This window comes from Orycteropus afer, unplaced genomic scaffold (genome assembly GCF_000298275.1).
Source record: "Orycteropus afer afer isolate SDZICR_OR568_19922 unplaced genomic scaffold, OryAfe1.0 scaffold00429, whole genome shotgun sequence".
In the NCBI taxonomy this organism is placed as follows: Eukaryota; Metazoa; Chordata; class Mammalia; order Tubulidentata; family Orycteropodidae; genus Orycteropus; species Orycteropus afer.
In genome coordinates this window covers 80154-98678 of record NW_006922016.1, presented here as the reverse complement: position 1 = coordinate 98678, position 18525 = coordinate 80154, and the positions used below count along the sequence as shown (strand labels likewise).

At 40.5% G+C, this 18525-nt stretch overlaps 1 protein-coding gene across 1 annotated transcript; it reads right to left on the bottom strand.

The window, feature by feature from the left end:
• Positions 1–2782: 2782 nt before the first annotated feature.
• LOC103208369 (histone-lysine N-methyltransferase SETMAR) lies at positions 2783–16150 on the bottom strand. Its single transcript, XM_042782723.1, is given in 3 exon segments — positions 2783–2857; positions 2859–3740; positions 15995–16150. Coding segments are annotated over 3 exon segments (1113 nt in total).
• Positions 16151–18525: the final 2375 nt, after the last annotated feature.

Below are 18525 nucleotides of genomic sequence, written 5' to 3'. Positions count from 1 at the left end.
GATGAAGATCAAAGACTACAGCTTTCAGTATGGATTTACTTGGACATAAACAAAACAAAAATCCTCACAAATAGATAAATAAGCAATACCATAATAAATGAAGACCAAAGTTCTCAGGAAATTCTACTTGGATCTAGTCAATGCCCATGGAAGGAACAGTCAAGAAATAAAGGACATATTGCACTGGGCACATCTGCTGCAAAGGACCTTTTTAAAGTGTTAAGGAGCTAAGAAGTCACTTTGAAGAGTATGGTGTGCCTGACCCACACCATGGTACTTTTAATCACCTCATATGCATGTGAAGACTGGACAATGCATAAGGAAGACTGAAGAAGAATTGAGAACTTGAATTATGGTATTGGTGAAGAATACTGACTATATCATGGACTGCCAGAAGAAAGAACAAATCTGTCTTGGAAGTAGTATAGCCTGAATGCTCCTTATATGTGAGGATTTGTCTCTTGTACTTTGGTCATGTTATCAGGAGGGAGCAGTCCCCGGAGGATGTCATGCTTGGTGAAGTAGAGGGTGGACTTGATGGTACCTAACAATAAGAACAATTCAATCTGTATTTTGAGCAAACAATCCAACAAACTGGACTATATGAAGAACACAGTATCATAATTGGAGGAAGACTCATTAACATCTTGTCATATACAGATGACACAAACTTGCTTGCTGAAAGCAAAGACTTGAAGCACTTACTGATGAAGATCAAAGAAGACCAAGATCAGTCTTTGGAGAAGGATATCATGCTTGGTGATACCCTGCCCCCTAAGAATCAGCAAAAAAGAGGAAGATCTTTAGTGAGATGGATTGACACAGTACCTGCAACACTGGGCTCAAATATAGCAGTGACTGTGTGGAAGGCACAGGACTTGCCAGTGTTTCATTCCGTTTTGCATGGGGTTAGTGAGTCAGAACAGACTTGGTGCTGCCTCACAACAACCATGTCCTTTTCCCCTAGTCGATATTTAGAAATATGTGAGAAGATGCCAGAGCTAGAAAGAAGTCAAAATATCAGCTTTATTACTGATAACATTTCTTGGAAAAGAGGGCTTTCCTGGGATCATTTATGATTAGGTTCAGTGTGAGTGCTAGAAAAGTCAAAATAACAGTGGCAAAAGGGAGAGCCTATTTCTTAGCAATATCACTTGAAAGTCCAGAGTGGGGAATTCAGGACTGGAAGATTGTTCCACTGTATCAGGCACCCAGACTTCTTTCTATGCTTTGTTGTATGTGGCTTCCTTTCCCAGGGTCATCTTGTGGTTTGGGATAACTGCTTTGGCTTTACCCATCATGTGTACATTCTAGCCAACAGCAAGAAACAGAGAGAGAGGGACAAGATATTTTCATTTAAAAGACACATCATTTTTTTTTTTAAAAGTTTTTATTGTGATTTGAGCAAATTTTTTTTTTTTATTGTGATTTGGGTGAAAGTTTACAGAACAAATTCACTTTCCAGACAGCAGCTCACATACACTTTGTTTCATGACATTGACTACAATTTACCACAATGCAACAGCTCCTCTCTCTCTTTCTCCCCATAGATACCTACCTCTTCCCTGTGTCCTTCCCTCCATAGACTCCTGCCCCCTGAGCTATGTCCCTGTGCATACACAGCCCTTCTATTCTCCCATCATTGTTCTCTCCAGCGAGTTTATCTACCTAATGTAAATGCTCAGGTCATATGCCTGTCTTTTGTTTGGCTGGAAGCCATAGGAGTGGGTTCAATTCCAGACCTGAAAGGTTGCTAGGGGCCAGTCTCAGTGGTTCCATCAGGCTCCATTAGACCAGCAAACCTGGTCTTTTTTTTTTTTTTTTAAATGATTTTGAGTTTTTTTCCCACATTGTTCTCCCACTCTATCCATGATCTCCTACATAGATCCCCCTCAGAGTGGTTGACAGTGGTAGCCAGGCACCATCTAGTTCTTCTGGTCTCACAGTCGTATAGGCTGAGGATTGCATGGTGTACCCGTCCCTTGGACTAATTGTTTCCATGATTCTTTGGTTTTCTTTATTCTTCTTTGCTCTGGACTAGGAGAGACCCATTATTGCATCTAGATGGCTGCTTGAAGGATTTTAAGATCCCAGTAACTACTTGCCAAAGTAGGATGTGGAACAATGTTTTGAGTAGTATGTTATGCCAATTGAGCTTGATGTCCCCTGTGATGACGATCCCGAGCCCACAGGTCTAACTACTCACGCCCTTGGGGTAGCTGGCTGTGCCCAAGAAGTGACTACAACCATGTCCCTTGTCAGCTCTACTATATACCTGGGAATTCTTATAGAACATACCAATACACTTGTAGAAACATTGTCTGCCAACCCTATGTATGGTCTTGGCACACTTCCCCCTGCATAGACATACCTAATAGTTCAGCTTACCCACCTATCTACCCACCCATATACTCATGTTTGCCTTTACTGGCAATGCAGTACTGTATGTGCAAAAGGGTTCATCTTTGTTGTTTGTACCTCCCATGCACCTCTCTATGTCTTCTTCTTCCTCAATGCCACTGTGTTGATCACTCACATTTGGTACATTACCCCTTCTCTTCACTAAAGACACACCATTTTTGTTTATACCCATTAGCTTGAACACAATCACTTAGCCACATCTAACCATGTAAATAAGTACTTTGGGCAGTCATATATCCAGCTAAAAACTGAGAACTATTTTAAAAGGGGAGAAAGAACACTTATGGACAACTTGTATGTTCTGCTGTACTTAAAGTTAGGCAGCTCGGCAGAGACAGAACTAGATAACCACTGGCCTCCCCTAAAGGGACAAGGCCAGCAAATTGCTGGCCACAGAGCAGAGATTGACCTCGAGGATAAGTTCCTTATAAGAGGGGGAACCCAGAAGGTGCTGAGCCATATACCTTTGGTTCCTTCTTATTCTCATCCACTGAGGAAGGCCAGATGTGTGCCTCCTATACTTATCTCTCCTGATTGCTATTTGGCTTTTCTAAGGGGCAGTACAGTGAACTATCATAAGGCAGAAAAGCAGTACATGATTTGGCACCACAGTAACAAGGTTTTCTTGGTTTTCCTGTATCTAGCATGTCTCCATCTTCACTGTCCATTAGATTAAGAAATCTGCCAGAATAGTCGTAAGAGAGTTCTTCTTCTGGCAAAATGTCTTTGGCTGCAAAAAGTGCCAACTTAGGTACCATGGAGTCAATTCGGACAGGAATCATCAACAGGTTTGGTTCACAAGAATGGTTAAGGTATCTTCCAATATTTCCTATGCAGGTAGGATCAACAAATGTTTCCATTACCTGTCCATTATAAACATGTTCCCTGAGCGCTATAATATAATTTGAATCATGTACTGTTTGTAATTGAATTCTTCTCTGCACTTCAGAGAACCCTAAAACCTCACCAGCATATTCACAGACAAATTTTCCTTTTGGTATAAATTCCAAGGTACGAAGTCCCCAGCCTTTTTTATCTGTCTTGAACACTTGAAGGTGGAACTGCAGACCCCTCTGGACCACTCTGTTTTTGCAGTGGTCACTGCACTGGCACATGGTATTGCATTCAAAAACTGGCTGGGCATACGTTCCTTTTGATCCTGTATCTCTCAGGCATGAATTATCATCATAGTTCTCCTCATGACGGAGACAGGAGCAAGTACCAGGGAGGCAAGGAGTTTTGAGACAAATGCATCCGGGAAAGGTTATTTGAGTGGGATCAACGTCTGCTCCAGGTCCAGTGACGTGATCGGGAGTATACTGCAATAAATATAAATAATGTAAATCAGCATGGCGTGTCATATATTTCCGATATGTATATGCTTCAAGCAGTTTTTAGCTGAGAGACTTTCTAATTCTAACATGTATAAAAACAAAGAAAACTGATGAAACACAATATTTTAAGATATTATCTGAAAAGATACCTTCACAATGTAAAAAATAAGATTAACTTTTTACATTTAAAATTTTTTGGTCTTATTTTAGTTGTAGGGAGAACAATAGGATTTTTTTTTTTCCCTCTTATCAGAAACTGAAAGCATTTAAACCCAGTATATGTCTCCTTCTTAGTTTTGGTGTCAGGAAAATCATGGCTGAATTCAGTGTTTGATTGCAGTCAAATGTTTTATCCTTGTCTTTTAATCTCAAAATTTTATCTTTTTTTGGATAACGTTGCTGTTGTTAGGTGCCATCAAGTTGGTTCTGACTCACAGTGACCCTATATATAACAGAGCGAAACACTGCCCAGCCCTGCGATATCCTCACAATCGTTGCCACACTTACGTCCATTGTTGCAGCTACTTGTCCTTCTATCTCTTTGAGTACCTTCCTCTTTTTTTTGCTGATCTTTACTTTAACATGCATTACATCACTCTCCAGGGACTGGTTCCTTCTGATAACATAACCAACGTATGTGAGACAAAGTCTCACCATCCTTGCTTCTAAGGAGCACTCTGTCTACTTCTAAGACAGATTTGTTAGTTCTTCTGGCAGTCCATGGCATATTCAATATTCTTCACTGACACTATTATTCAAAGTTATCAAATCTTCTTCAGTTTCCCTTATTCAACATGCTGCTTTTTCATATGCATATGAGATGACTGAAAATACCAAAGCTTGGGTCAGTGCAAATTAGTCCTCAAAGTGACATCTTTGCTATTTAATACTCTGAAGAGGTCTTTTGCAGTGATTTGCCCAGGGCAATATGTCACTTAATTTCTTGACTATTGCTTCTATAGGTGTAGATTGTATATCAATTAACACCTATGGTTGTAATGAAATTCTAGATAATTTCAATACTTTCTCCATTTATCATGATGTTGCCTATTGGTCCAGTTGTTAGGATTTTTGTTTTCTTTATGTTGAGGTGAAGAAAGACTGGGCAATCTACTTCTGTAAAGATGTACTGCTTTGGAAACCCAAAGGGGGTCACTGTGAGTTGGAACTGACTTGATGGCAGTGAGTTTGGTTTTATGTTGAAGTATAATCCAGACTGAAAGTTGTAGTCTTTGATCTTCATCAGTAAGTGCTTTGAGTCTTCTTCACTTTCAGCAAGCAAGTTTGTGTCATCGGCATATGACAGGTTGTTAATGAGTCTTCCTCTAATCTTGATGCCGTATTATTCTTCTATATAGTCCAGCTTCTCAGATTATTTTCTCAGCACACAAATTCATATGGTGAAAGGATACAACCATGATGCCCACCCTTCCTGATTTTAAAACATGCAGTATCCCCTTGTTCTGTTCGAACGACTGCTTCCTGGTCTGTGTACAGGTTCTGCATGAACACAATTAAGTGTTCTGGAATTCCCATTCTTTGCAATGTTACCCATAATTTATTATGATCCACACAGTTGGATGTCTTTGCATAATCAGTGAAACACAAGTAAACATCTTTCTGGTATTCTCTGCTTTCAGCCAAGTTCCATCTGACAACAGCAATGATATTCCTCATTCCAAGTCCTCTTCTGAATCCAACTTAAATTTCTAGATGTTCCCTGTCTATGTATTTCTATAACCATTTCTGAATGATCTTCAGCAAAATTTTACTGGTGTGTGATATTAATAATACTATCTGATAATTTCTGCATTCTGTTGGATCACCTTTCTTTGGAATGGGTACAAACATAAATTTATTCCAGTTGGTTGGTGTTTCGGATACCTAGTGCCACTCTGAGAAGAATATACCACAAACGGGATGCTTGAACAAACAGGAGTTTATTCTCTTACAGTTTGGAGGCTTTAAGTCCAAGTTCAAAGTGCCAGGCTCTAGGGGCTGTGTGAAAGCCCCTCAACCTTGGGCTTCAGCTCTACCTCTGGCTCCCAGGCCACTGAAGCTAGAGGCATCTCTTCACTCTGGCAGCTACTGGCTGCTGAGGCTAACAAGCCCAAAGTTGACAAATAAAATGGCATAGTCCCCATGTTACCAAACCACACAGCAGACCATTAATTCATGTCCATTGAAAGTCCCAAGGTCAGCAAAGCATGGCAGGCTGCTGGACAATGACACGGCTGCATGCAGGGTTCAAGCGTGCCATAAGCTAGAGACTATTCCCAAAGCTGTTTCTTATATACGGGAAGCAGACCACATCCCTAAGGCAGCTATTTAGCTGCTCCAGTACATTCCACCATGGAGTTAATTATCATTATCACCATGGAGAATAACTACATTCAGCTGCCCAGCCACTCAACTAGGCCCAGTCAAGCCGACACACAAACATAACTACCACAGTTGGCCAGATACCTATCTTTCAAATTTTTTGGCACAGACGAGTAAGCACTGCCAGCATTGCATTGCTTTACTGAAACATCTCAATTGGCATTCCATTAATTCTTGCAGTGTTGCTTTTCACCAATGCCTTTAGTGCAGCTTGGACTTCTTCCTTCAATACCATCACCTCTTGATCATATGCTACCTCTTGAAATGACTGAATTTCAACCAATTCTTTTTGGTATAGTGACTCTTTGTATTCCTTCTATCTTCTTTTGATGCTTCCTGTATTGTTCAATATTTTGCCACAGAATCCTTCAATATTGTAACTCAATAATACATATGTATTTATTATAAGTTACCTCACCTCCTTTTTGAGGGTAAGAAAGGCATGGATGATAAATAAACCAATGAAAGAGGGCCTCTTGGGAAAGTCTTCCACTGATTTTCTTCTTAAAGTTTTTTTTTTTTTTTTAATTTGAAGGTTATCTAAATTCTTAAGCATTCTGTTTTAAAAAGATAATATTATTTTATATTTCCATTTGAATCTTCACAATATTAAAACCAATTATTTTGCTAAAAATTGAAGACAGAATTCTAAGAATGGTATTTGTTAGTAGATTTTTATTGTTGCCTTTAATGTAAAGAAATTCTGTTTTTATTAAATGATAAAGGGATAATATAAAAATTTTCTCCAATCTTTGCAGGTACTTATGTAACATTTATACAATGTTATAGAAATAGAAGACATTCTAAAATGGTTAATGTGTATGTGAAGCCAAATCCCTGGTTATCTCCTCATTGGCATATTAAAGCTCATTTTTAATCTGAAGATTAAAGTATTCACGAGCTTAGCATTTCTTTATGCACAGAAGAATTCTTGCTTATGTGGAACTTAATTTGTTCAATTTATACTTGCCTTGTTAAAAAAATGCATTTAATGTGGCTTACAAAGCGGTAAGATAAATGAGTAATTGGTGTTATTGTTAGGAGCCATCAAGTCAGCTCTGACTCACAGTAACCCAACGCACAACAGAGAGAAACACTGCCCGGTCCTGCGCCATCCTCACAATCCTTGCTACGCTTGAGCCCACTGTTACAGCCACTGTGTCAATGAGTAATACCCACTGCCATTGAGTCAATTTCAACTCATAGTGATTCTGTTGGGTTTCTAAGGCTGTAAATTTTTATGGAAGTAGATTGCCTCATTCATCTTCCTCCCACAGAGTGGTTGGTAGGTTTGAATCACTGACTTTCTTGTTAGCAGCCAAATATCTTACCCACTATGCCACCAGAGCTCCTTCAATGAATAATCCAAAAAAACAAAAACAAAAAAAACCTCACTGCCATCGGGTTGGATCCAACTCATAGTGACCCCTCCTTAGGTTTCCGAGGTGGTATCAGTACAGAAGTAGATTGCCCAATCTGAGTCATAAGGAGCTCAAACCAATAAAGGAGGATGTTTAGCTCAGTGTGAGGGAAGCCAGCCACTTCAAAGAGGAAATTGAATTAGATGTGTAATTCACATCCTCCTTAAGGAATGGTATCACAGTACAGAAGCACTGAGTCTTTCCAATACACACATTGGAGAGAAATTCTATCAACGTGTCCTAAACCATTCTTTTCCAGGAAGTAGTTTCATGGGCTCTTTTTAATTCTGACCCTTGATAAAGGCTGTTGGCATGCCTTCACAGCACAGTTCGGTAAGTGCCTTTCTGCAAGGGACCTGTTGTTTGGTCTTTAATTTAAGAATAGGTTTTAGAGTATCTGGAGGACTGTTCGAACATATCTTTCAGCCAATCCTCCATTAATATTATTGCTCCCAGCCCAGCTTTAGGAAGGTATTGAGCAGCATGTGGCTCTACTTCCTGTGGAGGACTCTGTGGAGCTATGCAGTTAAGTGCAAAGCCCTATACTTTAAAAAACAGTGAGCTGGGGGCTTGTGGGGAGGGGAAGAGTGACATCCTTTTGTGAAAAATGAGGAGTGCGAGTGGGAGTCCCTGTGGGGGAAGGCCAACATTCTGTTTAAAAAGTGATTTGGGGGTGGAGAGTAGAAATAGCTTCTTTTGCTTGTGTCTTTTCTTACAGCTTTAGCTCAGCAGAAACGTCCTAAAGGGATAAAGGATGGCTCAGGAAGAGGTGCCCTATCAATCAAATGCAATGGCTGCTATCTTATACCTGGGCTACTTCTGGCTTTTAAATGATTCACATTTGGCACGTAAATGGTTACTGAGACATTTTAAGAAGTACTTGAAAACTAAGGACTTTACTATCTCTTTGTTAAACTTTCATGAAGAATTTTAAAGACTGATTTGCTCTTCAAGGCTCACATATTTTAAAAGCATTATATAAATTACTAAATTCTAAAGTGATTTTTTTGACATAGATAACTCCTTTTAAAATCAAGTCTGAATGATTTTAACCATGAGAACATATTATTCCTTTTTGAACTGATTTGCTTATGGATAACCAAACCAAACCCAGTGCCATAGAGCTGTTTCTGACTCTTAGGGACCCTATAGGACAGAGTAGAACTGCCCAAGAAGGTCCAAAGCTGTAAATCTTTACGGAAGCAGAGTGCTTCATATTTCTCAGGGGAGTAGATGCTGTGTTTGAAGGGCAGACCTTTTGGTTAGCAGCCCAATATTTCAACCACAGCATCATCAGAGCTCGTTTGCATACAGATAGGTATACAAAAATATACTTTTATCTGCTTGCTTTTAAGATTTTTGGGGAATCTAAAAAAACCCAAAACACCAAATTCACTGCCGGTCAGTCAGATCCGACTCATAGTGACCCCTCCCTTGGGTTTCTGAGGTGGTATCACTATGGAAGTAGATTGCCCAACCTTCCTTCCGAGGAGTGGCTGGTGGGTTTGAACTGCCAGTCTTCTGGTTAGCAGTCAATTGCCTTAGGCACTATGCCACTAGAGCTCCCTAGGGGAATCTAGTGAGATATATATATATATATATTCTGCAAGCCAAACTTGATGCCCAATCTAAGATCCTTTAGGGACTTAGATTATAAATGGTTGCTACTTCCAAATGAGCTGCAGACACTTACCAAAGAATAATAGAGATTTCTGGATAAATTTCTTGTATTCCTACTAGATATAATTATTGACCTTGAGACCAAGTGGCAAACCACTTTATGTAAATGAGCCTCTATTTTCTCCTTCATCAGTAAAATAATATTCCAGCAAAATAGTTTACCTTAGAAAAATAATAATAGCAAAAAAAAAAAAAAATCTTTTGAAACCCTTTATTTATCATGATTATAAAATTATTCATCTTTTCTGGTTTTTAACAACATATTGAAAAGTTATTTTTTCTTTTCAAAAACAATCTGATGATATTTTTGATAATCTGCCATTCTATTCAAATATTTATATGCCAAGCAAACTGTTAAACTTTGAGTATCTGAAAGCTTATGGACTTTATGGAAAGCTGTGTTAGAAATTGAGAGTCAGATGATGTGAGCTTACATGCTCCCAATTTGTAACACCCTTCTCATAGTCTGTAAGGAGCTCTGGTGGTGTAATGGTTACAACTGTTAACCCAAAGGTCAGTGGTTAGAACCCACCAGTTGCTCCTCAGAAGAAAGATGAGGTAATCCGCTTCTGTCATGATTGACAGCCTTGAACCTCAATGAGGGTCACTATGAGTAGGAATTGACTTGATGGCAATGAGCTCTGTATTTGGTTGGTTTTCATAGTCTATACTCCACTTCCTGGTACAAAGCCCAGAACCAGGCTGATCCAAAAAGGGTGTTACCCTCAGGGTTATCTATGCCTACTCTAAGCCAAGTGGAAGTCAGAGCTTTGGGGGGAGGGGTATGCTGACTAGAGCGGACTTAAGTTTTTACCTACCTAACTTCTACTCCTCTTTCTCCCAGTAACAGCAGCCCAATTCTTCCCAGGGGGCTCATCCTGGTTCTCATTCTCAATGGTTAGGCTGGGGGTCCAGGTCGGGAAGGGACCAGCTAGTCAGAACACCACAGGCCTCTATTATGAGTATTTTGTTCTTAGATGGGCACAAGACTTAAGCCTGACCAATGAAACTCAATTCTGGGATGTAAACTGAAGAGGTATTCTCTTTCCACTGGGACTGCTAAACCAGTAGAGTATACACCTAACATTCCATAGGTAAGACCTACTGAGTGTGTAGCCAACCACTAGAGAAGGGAGTAGAAGTGCTAAGGGGGGGAGGTGGTTGAAAGACATTATCTGATGATACAGTTTGAATGAACTATGCACTGCTAAAAGAACTAATATGTCCTGGAAGAAGTGCAGCCAGAATGCTCCTTGGAAGCGAAAATGGCCAAACTTCATCTCACCTACTCTAGTCATGTTGTTAGAATGGACCATTCACTGGAGAAGGATGTCATGCTTGGTAAACTGGAGGGTCAATGAAAAAGTGGAAGGCCCTTGACAAGATGGATTGACATGGTAAATGCAGCGATGGACTCAGGTATAGTAGGGATCATGTGACTGGCACAGGACCTGGCAGTGTTTTGTTCTGTTGTACGTAAGGTCGCTATGAGTTGGAGCCGACTCCATGGCACATAACAACAACAACAACACAGTCTGAATCCTTGGATTCAGATATGCACATATTTACCATTCCCGGACTTTTGTGTTATGTAGGTAATTCCTCCCCCTTTTTGCATGGGCCAGTTTATGTGGTGTTCTTGTAACTAAATAAGTTCTGACTTATACAACGACGGTGGAAGGAGGACGAATGGCTCCAGTGAAAGGCTGGAAAGTTCAGCCAAAGATGTTAATGACCAATGAGGTCCCCAACTTGGAGGCATGACTGGAGCAAATTGTGGAGGCCAGAGTGGAAAGCTCTATGACTGTGCCCTGAAGCACTGGAAAGCAGGGAAGAGCTTCTTAATGCAGAATGTGGAATGCCCAAAAGGAGACAGATACAGAGCCAGACTCTTATTAGCACTGTTAGTTTGGGCAAGTGATTTTGCTAAGCGTCGGCTAACCAGTAACTAGTTGCCTTTGAGTTGACTCAGACTCATGGTGTCTCCACTCCTGTCAGAGTAGAACTGTGCTCCACAGGGTTTTCAATGGCTGAGTTTTTCAGAAGTAGACTGCCAGGCCTTTCTTCCAGGGGACCTCTGGGTGGGTTTGAACTGGCAACTTTTCAGTTTGCAGCAAAGTGCACTAATTGTTTGTATCACTCAGGGACTCCAAGCTTTGGGTTGACAACTATAACAGAGGAAAATACCCATATTTGTAGAGGTTATTATGAAATTTGAATAAAATAGCATAGTACTTAATGCCAGACACTTTGTACTTTTAAAACATTAGCTTCCTTTGATTCTTTCAAGGTCCATGGGTGGCACAAATGCTTGTGCTTGGCTACTAACCAAAAGGTTAGCTGTTCAATCTACCCAGCAGAAGAAAGGCTTGGCAATCTACTTTTGTAGGATTACAACCAATGAAAACCCTATGGAATGCAGTTCTACTCTGCAACACGAGGGGTTACCATGAGTCAGAATCGACCACAGGCAATGGGTTTTGTTTGGTTTTTGGTTGATTGTTCTGGATAATATTTCTAGATGTTATATTTAAAACATTATACAGAACTGACAAATTAAGCATTTCTTTGTATCTATTTCATAGGTTGCTGTAACAGAAAGAAATGAGGCAATCCATGTAAAAAACTTACTCTAGTGATTGGCACAAACATGTTTAGTAAAAATGACGCAGGCAGTATAGGAGGGTGGTGGAATAAACAAGCCTGGAGTTATAGACTTTCCAGGTTCAAATATACTCAAACCAAAACTGTGTCTGGAAAAGCAACGTTTATACTCCATTAAGTATATAACTTGGGGGGTGAAAAAGCAAAGAGCTGATTCAACCTGGACTTCTTTCATTTATCAAAAATGCTGGAATTTAGAATTTAGAAATAATCTGCCAACTCTGATATAGAGAAAGGGATTTTTATCATTTCTTGTATCATCATAACAAATTTAACTTTTTCCCAATATATCAAAGTACAGAATTGATTATGCAAAAGTTGGGAATAAATGGAAATTCATCAGTGTAAAATGATTCACTAGAAATCAGATTCTTGAAGCAATGAGGGGAGATTTCAAGTTTTCGGACAGAAAATTTAAGTGAAAATGTTTTATAAACAAGGCATGGTTACAAAAAACAAAACAACAACAACAAAAAACCCCAAAGTGGGAATAGGAGAACACATCTGAAAGAGCAAATACACTTCCTGAGCTATTCTCATTTACAATTTCTCCTTTCTCAGAAGTAGACTTGCACTTACTGGTTAACAGCATGAACTTTGGGATCTAAATGGAACAGATTGTAGGACTCTTTAATTGTGTTAAATGTGCTGCTCTTGTCTAACAAATATGTCTCCAGGGAAGGCCTGTCACTACATGGTTTGGAATGTGCTGTGGGGGTGGGAGTGGGCTTCCTACTTTCCATAGTTATTAGGAACAGAGCAGGATGTATTTTTTTATTGCAGCTCTTGATAACCTTTGATTGGAAGTTTAACTTTTCTGAATCACTTTCTGTATCAAAGCCCCAGAAACTGAAATATAAAACTATAATCTGGGTTTAAAACCTGGGCCTGGATTCTGAATTTGAAAGAAGTACTGTGAAAATCTTCATTCCTTTTTTGGTTGTTTTGAAACACTAGCTACAAGAATTTTTGTGCTTGGCTTCTAGCCCCTATAAGTTTGTTTTTGTTCCAAGCAGCTATTAAGAAACTGTGAGCCAGATAATTCTCGTCAAGGCCCAGTAGAGATTTTTAAAATGATGTTTGAAGCTGGTTTCAGAGACCTGGAAAAAATGGTCAGATCCAATTCTTTGCTCAAGAAAATCAATTAGTTTAATTTCTACTTGGCTTTTAACACTTAGGGCATGATGATATGCTTGTTTCCAACTAAACATCTGAACGTTCTTTTTGCCTTTTCACACAGCATCCAAAAGTAAATGAGACATAGTTTTTCATCTTCAATTCTTATATGTGCATATGCATATGAAGGTAGGATTTGTGACAGGCAAGTTTTTGGCTTTTTATAAGATTGGTTTGTACTCCATGAACACATGGAAGCAAATTAGTTGTAGATCCTTTTAGGCTTGTCATTTAAATGTTTCGAGAATGTTTTATCTTTTTGATAAGACTAAAATAAGCTCCCTGAAGAAGGGAACTTACCTTCTTTGTCTAACTGTAACTCTACCCAGAGCTGGGCGTATTTGATAGGGAGATAGAACACTGCATAAGTCTTAGGCTTCTGATTTTCATTTATAAGCATCAACTCAAGACATAAGCGTCCATCACAAAGCTTCTTCTTCTCCCCTTTTTATAGCAATCAAGTGCCTTCTATTTTCTCCTATACTTTCAAGTGCAGGGATTATGTGTCTGTGAGTCTGAGAGCTCTAGTAGCCTCCAGGAAAATCTTTAACCAGAAACCTTTTAGTGTCAGCATTACTAACAGAACTTTTGGACTCTTTAGGGCCTTTATCTGCCCTCCAGTCTCAGCAGGTATCAAGGAACTTCCTCCGAACTCAGCACGCATCACAAAAGCCATCCGCATTCAGCACATATCAGAGATTTGCTCGACTCCTGAAAGTCTCCCACATACGAGCCTTGCATCCTCCCTAGATAATATTTTCCTAAATGAACTTTGGAGCCGGGGGGTTTCTTTACGTCCCCCAACATCTTAGATCACTGCCCTAAATCCCTTAGCAACAACCAATCATCTGTACCCTCTTGCCCTGGTGCTGCCCCTCCCCATATTGTTCCATAAAATTGTGAGAATACCGGGGCACGGGGTCTTTTGCTTAAGCCACTGACCTGGTAAGAGCAAAGACCCTAACTTAAGTTAGCTAATAAACTTTCCTATTGCATTTGCATTGTCGTGTGTTGGCATATTCCTCTCCGAGCATCTCCTTCATAACCTGGGCACAACGTGTCATCATTATTTTATCTTCTGGGATTAACCTAATACAATGCCTGGCACATGACAGGCATTTAATATTTGTTGAATTAAGTGAAGATAAATTAGTGTTTTTGCTGAGGCTACCAGCAATGTTTGGTCTCAAATAAGCTTTGTGGTATCAGTTTTTAATATGGTACCAGCCAACCCTATTATTAATCAGTGAATTTGAGGAATAATAATCATTTCTGACATTAGTACCCTGTTCTACTCTTTGAAAACTGCTACTTAATCTATTATCTTATTTGATCCTCACAACAATTCTAAGAAGGAAGGGCAGATAATCTTGACAATCGATGATGGCTATACCCACTGTCATCAAGTCAATTCCAATTCATAGAGACACTATAGGACGGAGTAGAACTGCCCCATAAAGTTTCCACAGCTGTATATCTTTACAAAGGAAGACTGCCTCATCTTTCTGCCGTTGAGCAGTAGGTGGGTTTGAACCCTCGACCTTTTGGGCAGCAGCCAAATGTTTTAACCACTGTCCTGCGAGAACTCCTTATGATGGCTACACAAAAAAACAAAACAAAACAAAAAAACCCCAAACTCACTGCCAAGTTAGATCCGACTCATAGCGACCCCTCTGGGTTTCCGAGGCAGTATCTCTATGGAAACAGATTGCCCAGTCTTCCTTCTGGGGAGAGGCTAGTGGGTTTGAACCACCAGCCTTCTGGTTAGCAGTCAAATGCCTCAGGCACTATGCCACCAGAGCTCCCTACGATGGCTATAGGGTTTTAAAATTTAAAATTATTATTTCTGTTTTCGAGAAGAAATTCAAGCTTTGGAAAGTAGCTAAGATGGGTAAACCCTGAACCTAGCTCTCTGACCTTTATGTTCAAAACTCTTTTCACTTCAACAGCCTTTTTCTTTTTTTGGGTCATTGCTTAAGCAACTTTCATGCCAAGGAGAAAGGGGTGAAAAAGCTAGAGCTGAATGAGTTTTGGGATAGTAATTGTAGTGAATATTTATTGAGCTCCTACAGTGAAGCAGCACTGTGCTTTACTTGTATTTTAGTTCTCCAATCTCAAGTGGTAATATTATTTTAATTGTACCCTGCAGGAATTCAGGAGCTCTGGTAGCTAGGTGCCTAAAGCACTTGACTGCTAACCAGAAAGCTGGCGGTTGAAACCCACCAGCCACTGCTCGGAAGGAAGGTTGGGCAATCTACTTCCGTAGTGATACTGCCTGGAAAACCCAAGGAGGGGTCGCTATGAGTCGGGTCCTAATCATGGCACATAACAACAACAACTTCAGGAATTCAAAGCTCAGCAAAGCTAATTCATTTGCCCAAGAGCTCAGAGCATGACAGAGCTCTTAGCTAAACGTGACTCGAGGGGCTAAATTCTTGACACTAGGCTGAGATCCCTTAACAGGCGCCCAGCCTTATCTTACCTATGAGTCATCTGAGACTAGAGAGGTAAGAGATTTGCCCCAAGCTCTGGAGACAAAACCAGAACACGAAGCCAGGGTTCCAGGGCTCTTTCTAAGGGACTTCAGGAAGATTCTCGTGTTGCCCTTTAGGGAACTGCAGTGTACAGGTGGAAAAGGCTCTTGTTAAGACCATGCAGCATAGTAATAAGAAAATACCGAAACCTGTGCATAGACGAGCTATTCTCGCAAACAAAAAACAATGTAACAGGGTAAGACAACGGCCAAATGGCTTGGAACCCGCCTGCAGGACAAGAGGCTCCCAAAGGTGTACAACCACGTTGAGGTGTAAATACAACTTTCTTGGTCGTCTAGTAGCGCCTACACTTTTAAGGGCTCCGCCCCTGCTCCCACCGACCGCTCGCGCAGCTCTCGTGGAGGCCTAGCCCCGCCTCTACCTGGAAGGGTGCCGGCTGCACCTCCGGGGGCCACGAGGTCACAGGCAAGTTCTCCAGGCCGCGCGCAACATCATGCTGCTTAGCCGGCGCTTCCGGCTCTTTCTCAGAGGCTGGGATCCCTGACTGCCGCTGCTTCTGCACAGCTTCCGCAAACATTTCATCCCTCAATGCCGTCTGACACCACCCTTAGACCTTTGAGTTCGCAGAGAATGCTGGGTATTATGGGTCCCGAGGCCCCACAGCTTCATGGGAATTGTAGGTTTTTTTGTTTGTTTTTTTTTTGCCTCTGCGCCAGCAGCGCGTGAGGGCGACCAGTTCCTCAGGTTTTCTTGATGTTTGGTCTGGCTTCCTGTTTGTTTTAAGCTAGAGACAAAACAGATAATTACAAAAGCATATTAAGAAAACTAAAACACTCACTGCTGTGGAGCCAGTTCTGACTCGTAGCGACCCCTCCTTGGGTTTCCGAGGTGTCTCTACGGAAGTAGATTGCCCAGTCTTCCTTCGGAGGAGTAGCTGGTGGATTTGAACCACCAGCCTTCTGGTTAGCAGTCAAATGCCTTAGGCACTATGCCACCAGAGAGCCCACAAAAGTATATAAGGTACGACAAAGATTTGACATTAAGGGGGAAAAAAAAAAAGAAGTATTTTAATTTTCTTATGGGCATAATGGAAGGCTTTAGAGTGAGGTCATCAGTTCAAGTTCTTGAATGCTTAATAGAAATTTGCTGGATTGGAGAGGGACTCGTTTTAAGCTGGGCAGCGGAGATATGTGCACATTAGGGCTCCTAAACATATGAAACTTGCGTGGAAATTGTGTTGCAGACAAATGCTGCTGGAGGGTCCTGACTGGCGTGGTTCCCAGGTCAATAAGAACACTGAGGTGAGGAGAATGAAGTGTGTTTCTTGCAGGTGCACAAACAAGGAACTTGTAGGATTCCACTTCAAGTGCAGTTCCACGACCAACAGATCATTTCCATTTTTAAACACTTTGAAACGAAGAAGTCATGCATATACATTTAATGATAGGGAAAATATTTGCATTCTAAGAGCTAAGTAGTATTTGGGGGGGGGGGTGCAGTGTTATGGGTGCCAGTGGTTATTCGGCCTGTGACGTCAAAAGGTCACTTTCAGGTGAAGGTTTTCCACGCTGTGCCTGCGTGGCCAAGTAGAGGCAGCTGTGGCCATTTCTGGCCAGTTCTCAGTTTTTACCTCCAGATAACTTCTGTTGGCTTTTTGGTGGTCCCCTTCCCCATGTTCTATAAGAGAGTCAGGTCCTACATAGGATTTTGAGAAATGTGGGGAGAGGCTTCAAACCTGTCAGTATCTAGCACCGTGAGGAATGTACAGGCTGCCTCAGTGGAATGATGTATGATGTGATTTGAGATCATGCAGCAGTATATCCTTATTGGGCACCCCAGGAATTTGATTTGAGTACCTGCCAACTATGATTGAGACATTTATTCACTACAGGCTTCCTTTTTCACCCTTACCCTCCAAAACAAACAAACCAAAAACTGCCCTGACAAAGGATTCTGATAACTTCAAAACTGCTAAATCCTGTAGAATATTTGTAGAGGTCCTTGGATGGTCCATGCTGTTTGTGCTGAACTACTAACCTAAAAGGCTGTGTTTTGAACCCACCCAGAGACACCATGGAAGAAAGGCCTGGCAATCTGCTTCATAAAGATTACAGCCAAGAAAACCTTGTGGAGCAGTTCTACTCTGTAACTCATGGGATTACCATGTGTTGGAATTGACTCGGTAGTGGGTTTGGTATGTTGTTTAGATGGAATACTTTCATCCTTACCAAAGCTTTCTGACCTGATTGTCCTGAAACCCTCTTACCCTCCCAGATTCAGTGGTATTATTTTCCTGAATATGCTTCATTCTTGCAGATCTTTTCTTCTTAGTATCCTTTTGTCCTTCTGCCTGACATTCTCTGACATGTTGATGTCTGTCGGGTTTCTTCTGCCCTTCACCATTTCACCTTATCTGTGCTTCATCAGTAATAGTATTCACTCTCATGGTTTCCAAAATAACTATAAAGTAGTAGGTCTTCATGGGGGATGATTACATCATTACATAACTACCAAATCACTGAGATCATGCCTCAGCCAAGTTGACACATATTTTTGGGCGACACAATTCAATCCATGACAGATACCAAACTAGTTTCTACTTTTTATTCTGTAGTCACCTCAAGCTCAAAATGACCTAAATTGACGCATTATGCTTCTGCAAATCTTTCTTTTCCTCCTTTAAAATAAACTGGGAAACAGTTCATAAAATACGGGGCTACCAAAACAAAAAACTGAATTTAGCCTATATTCTTTCCTCTCCATAGATCTCGTTAGCTAAGTCTTCTTGTTTTTACCTTTATAACACTTTTCATTTTAATTCTTTGTTACTCAATGTCAGGATTTCATTTATTTTTAATTCATTTTACTGAAATATAATTTATGTACAGTGAAATACACAAATCTAAAGTTATATGGGTCAATGCATTTTTTTTTTTTTTTTGGCAGTGTTCC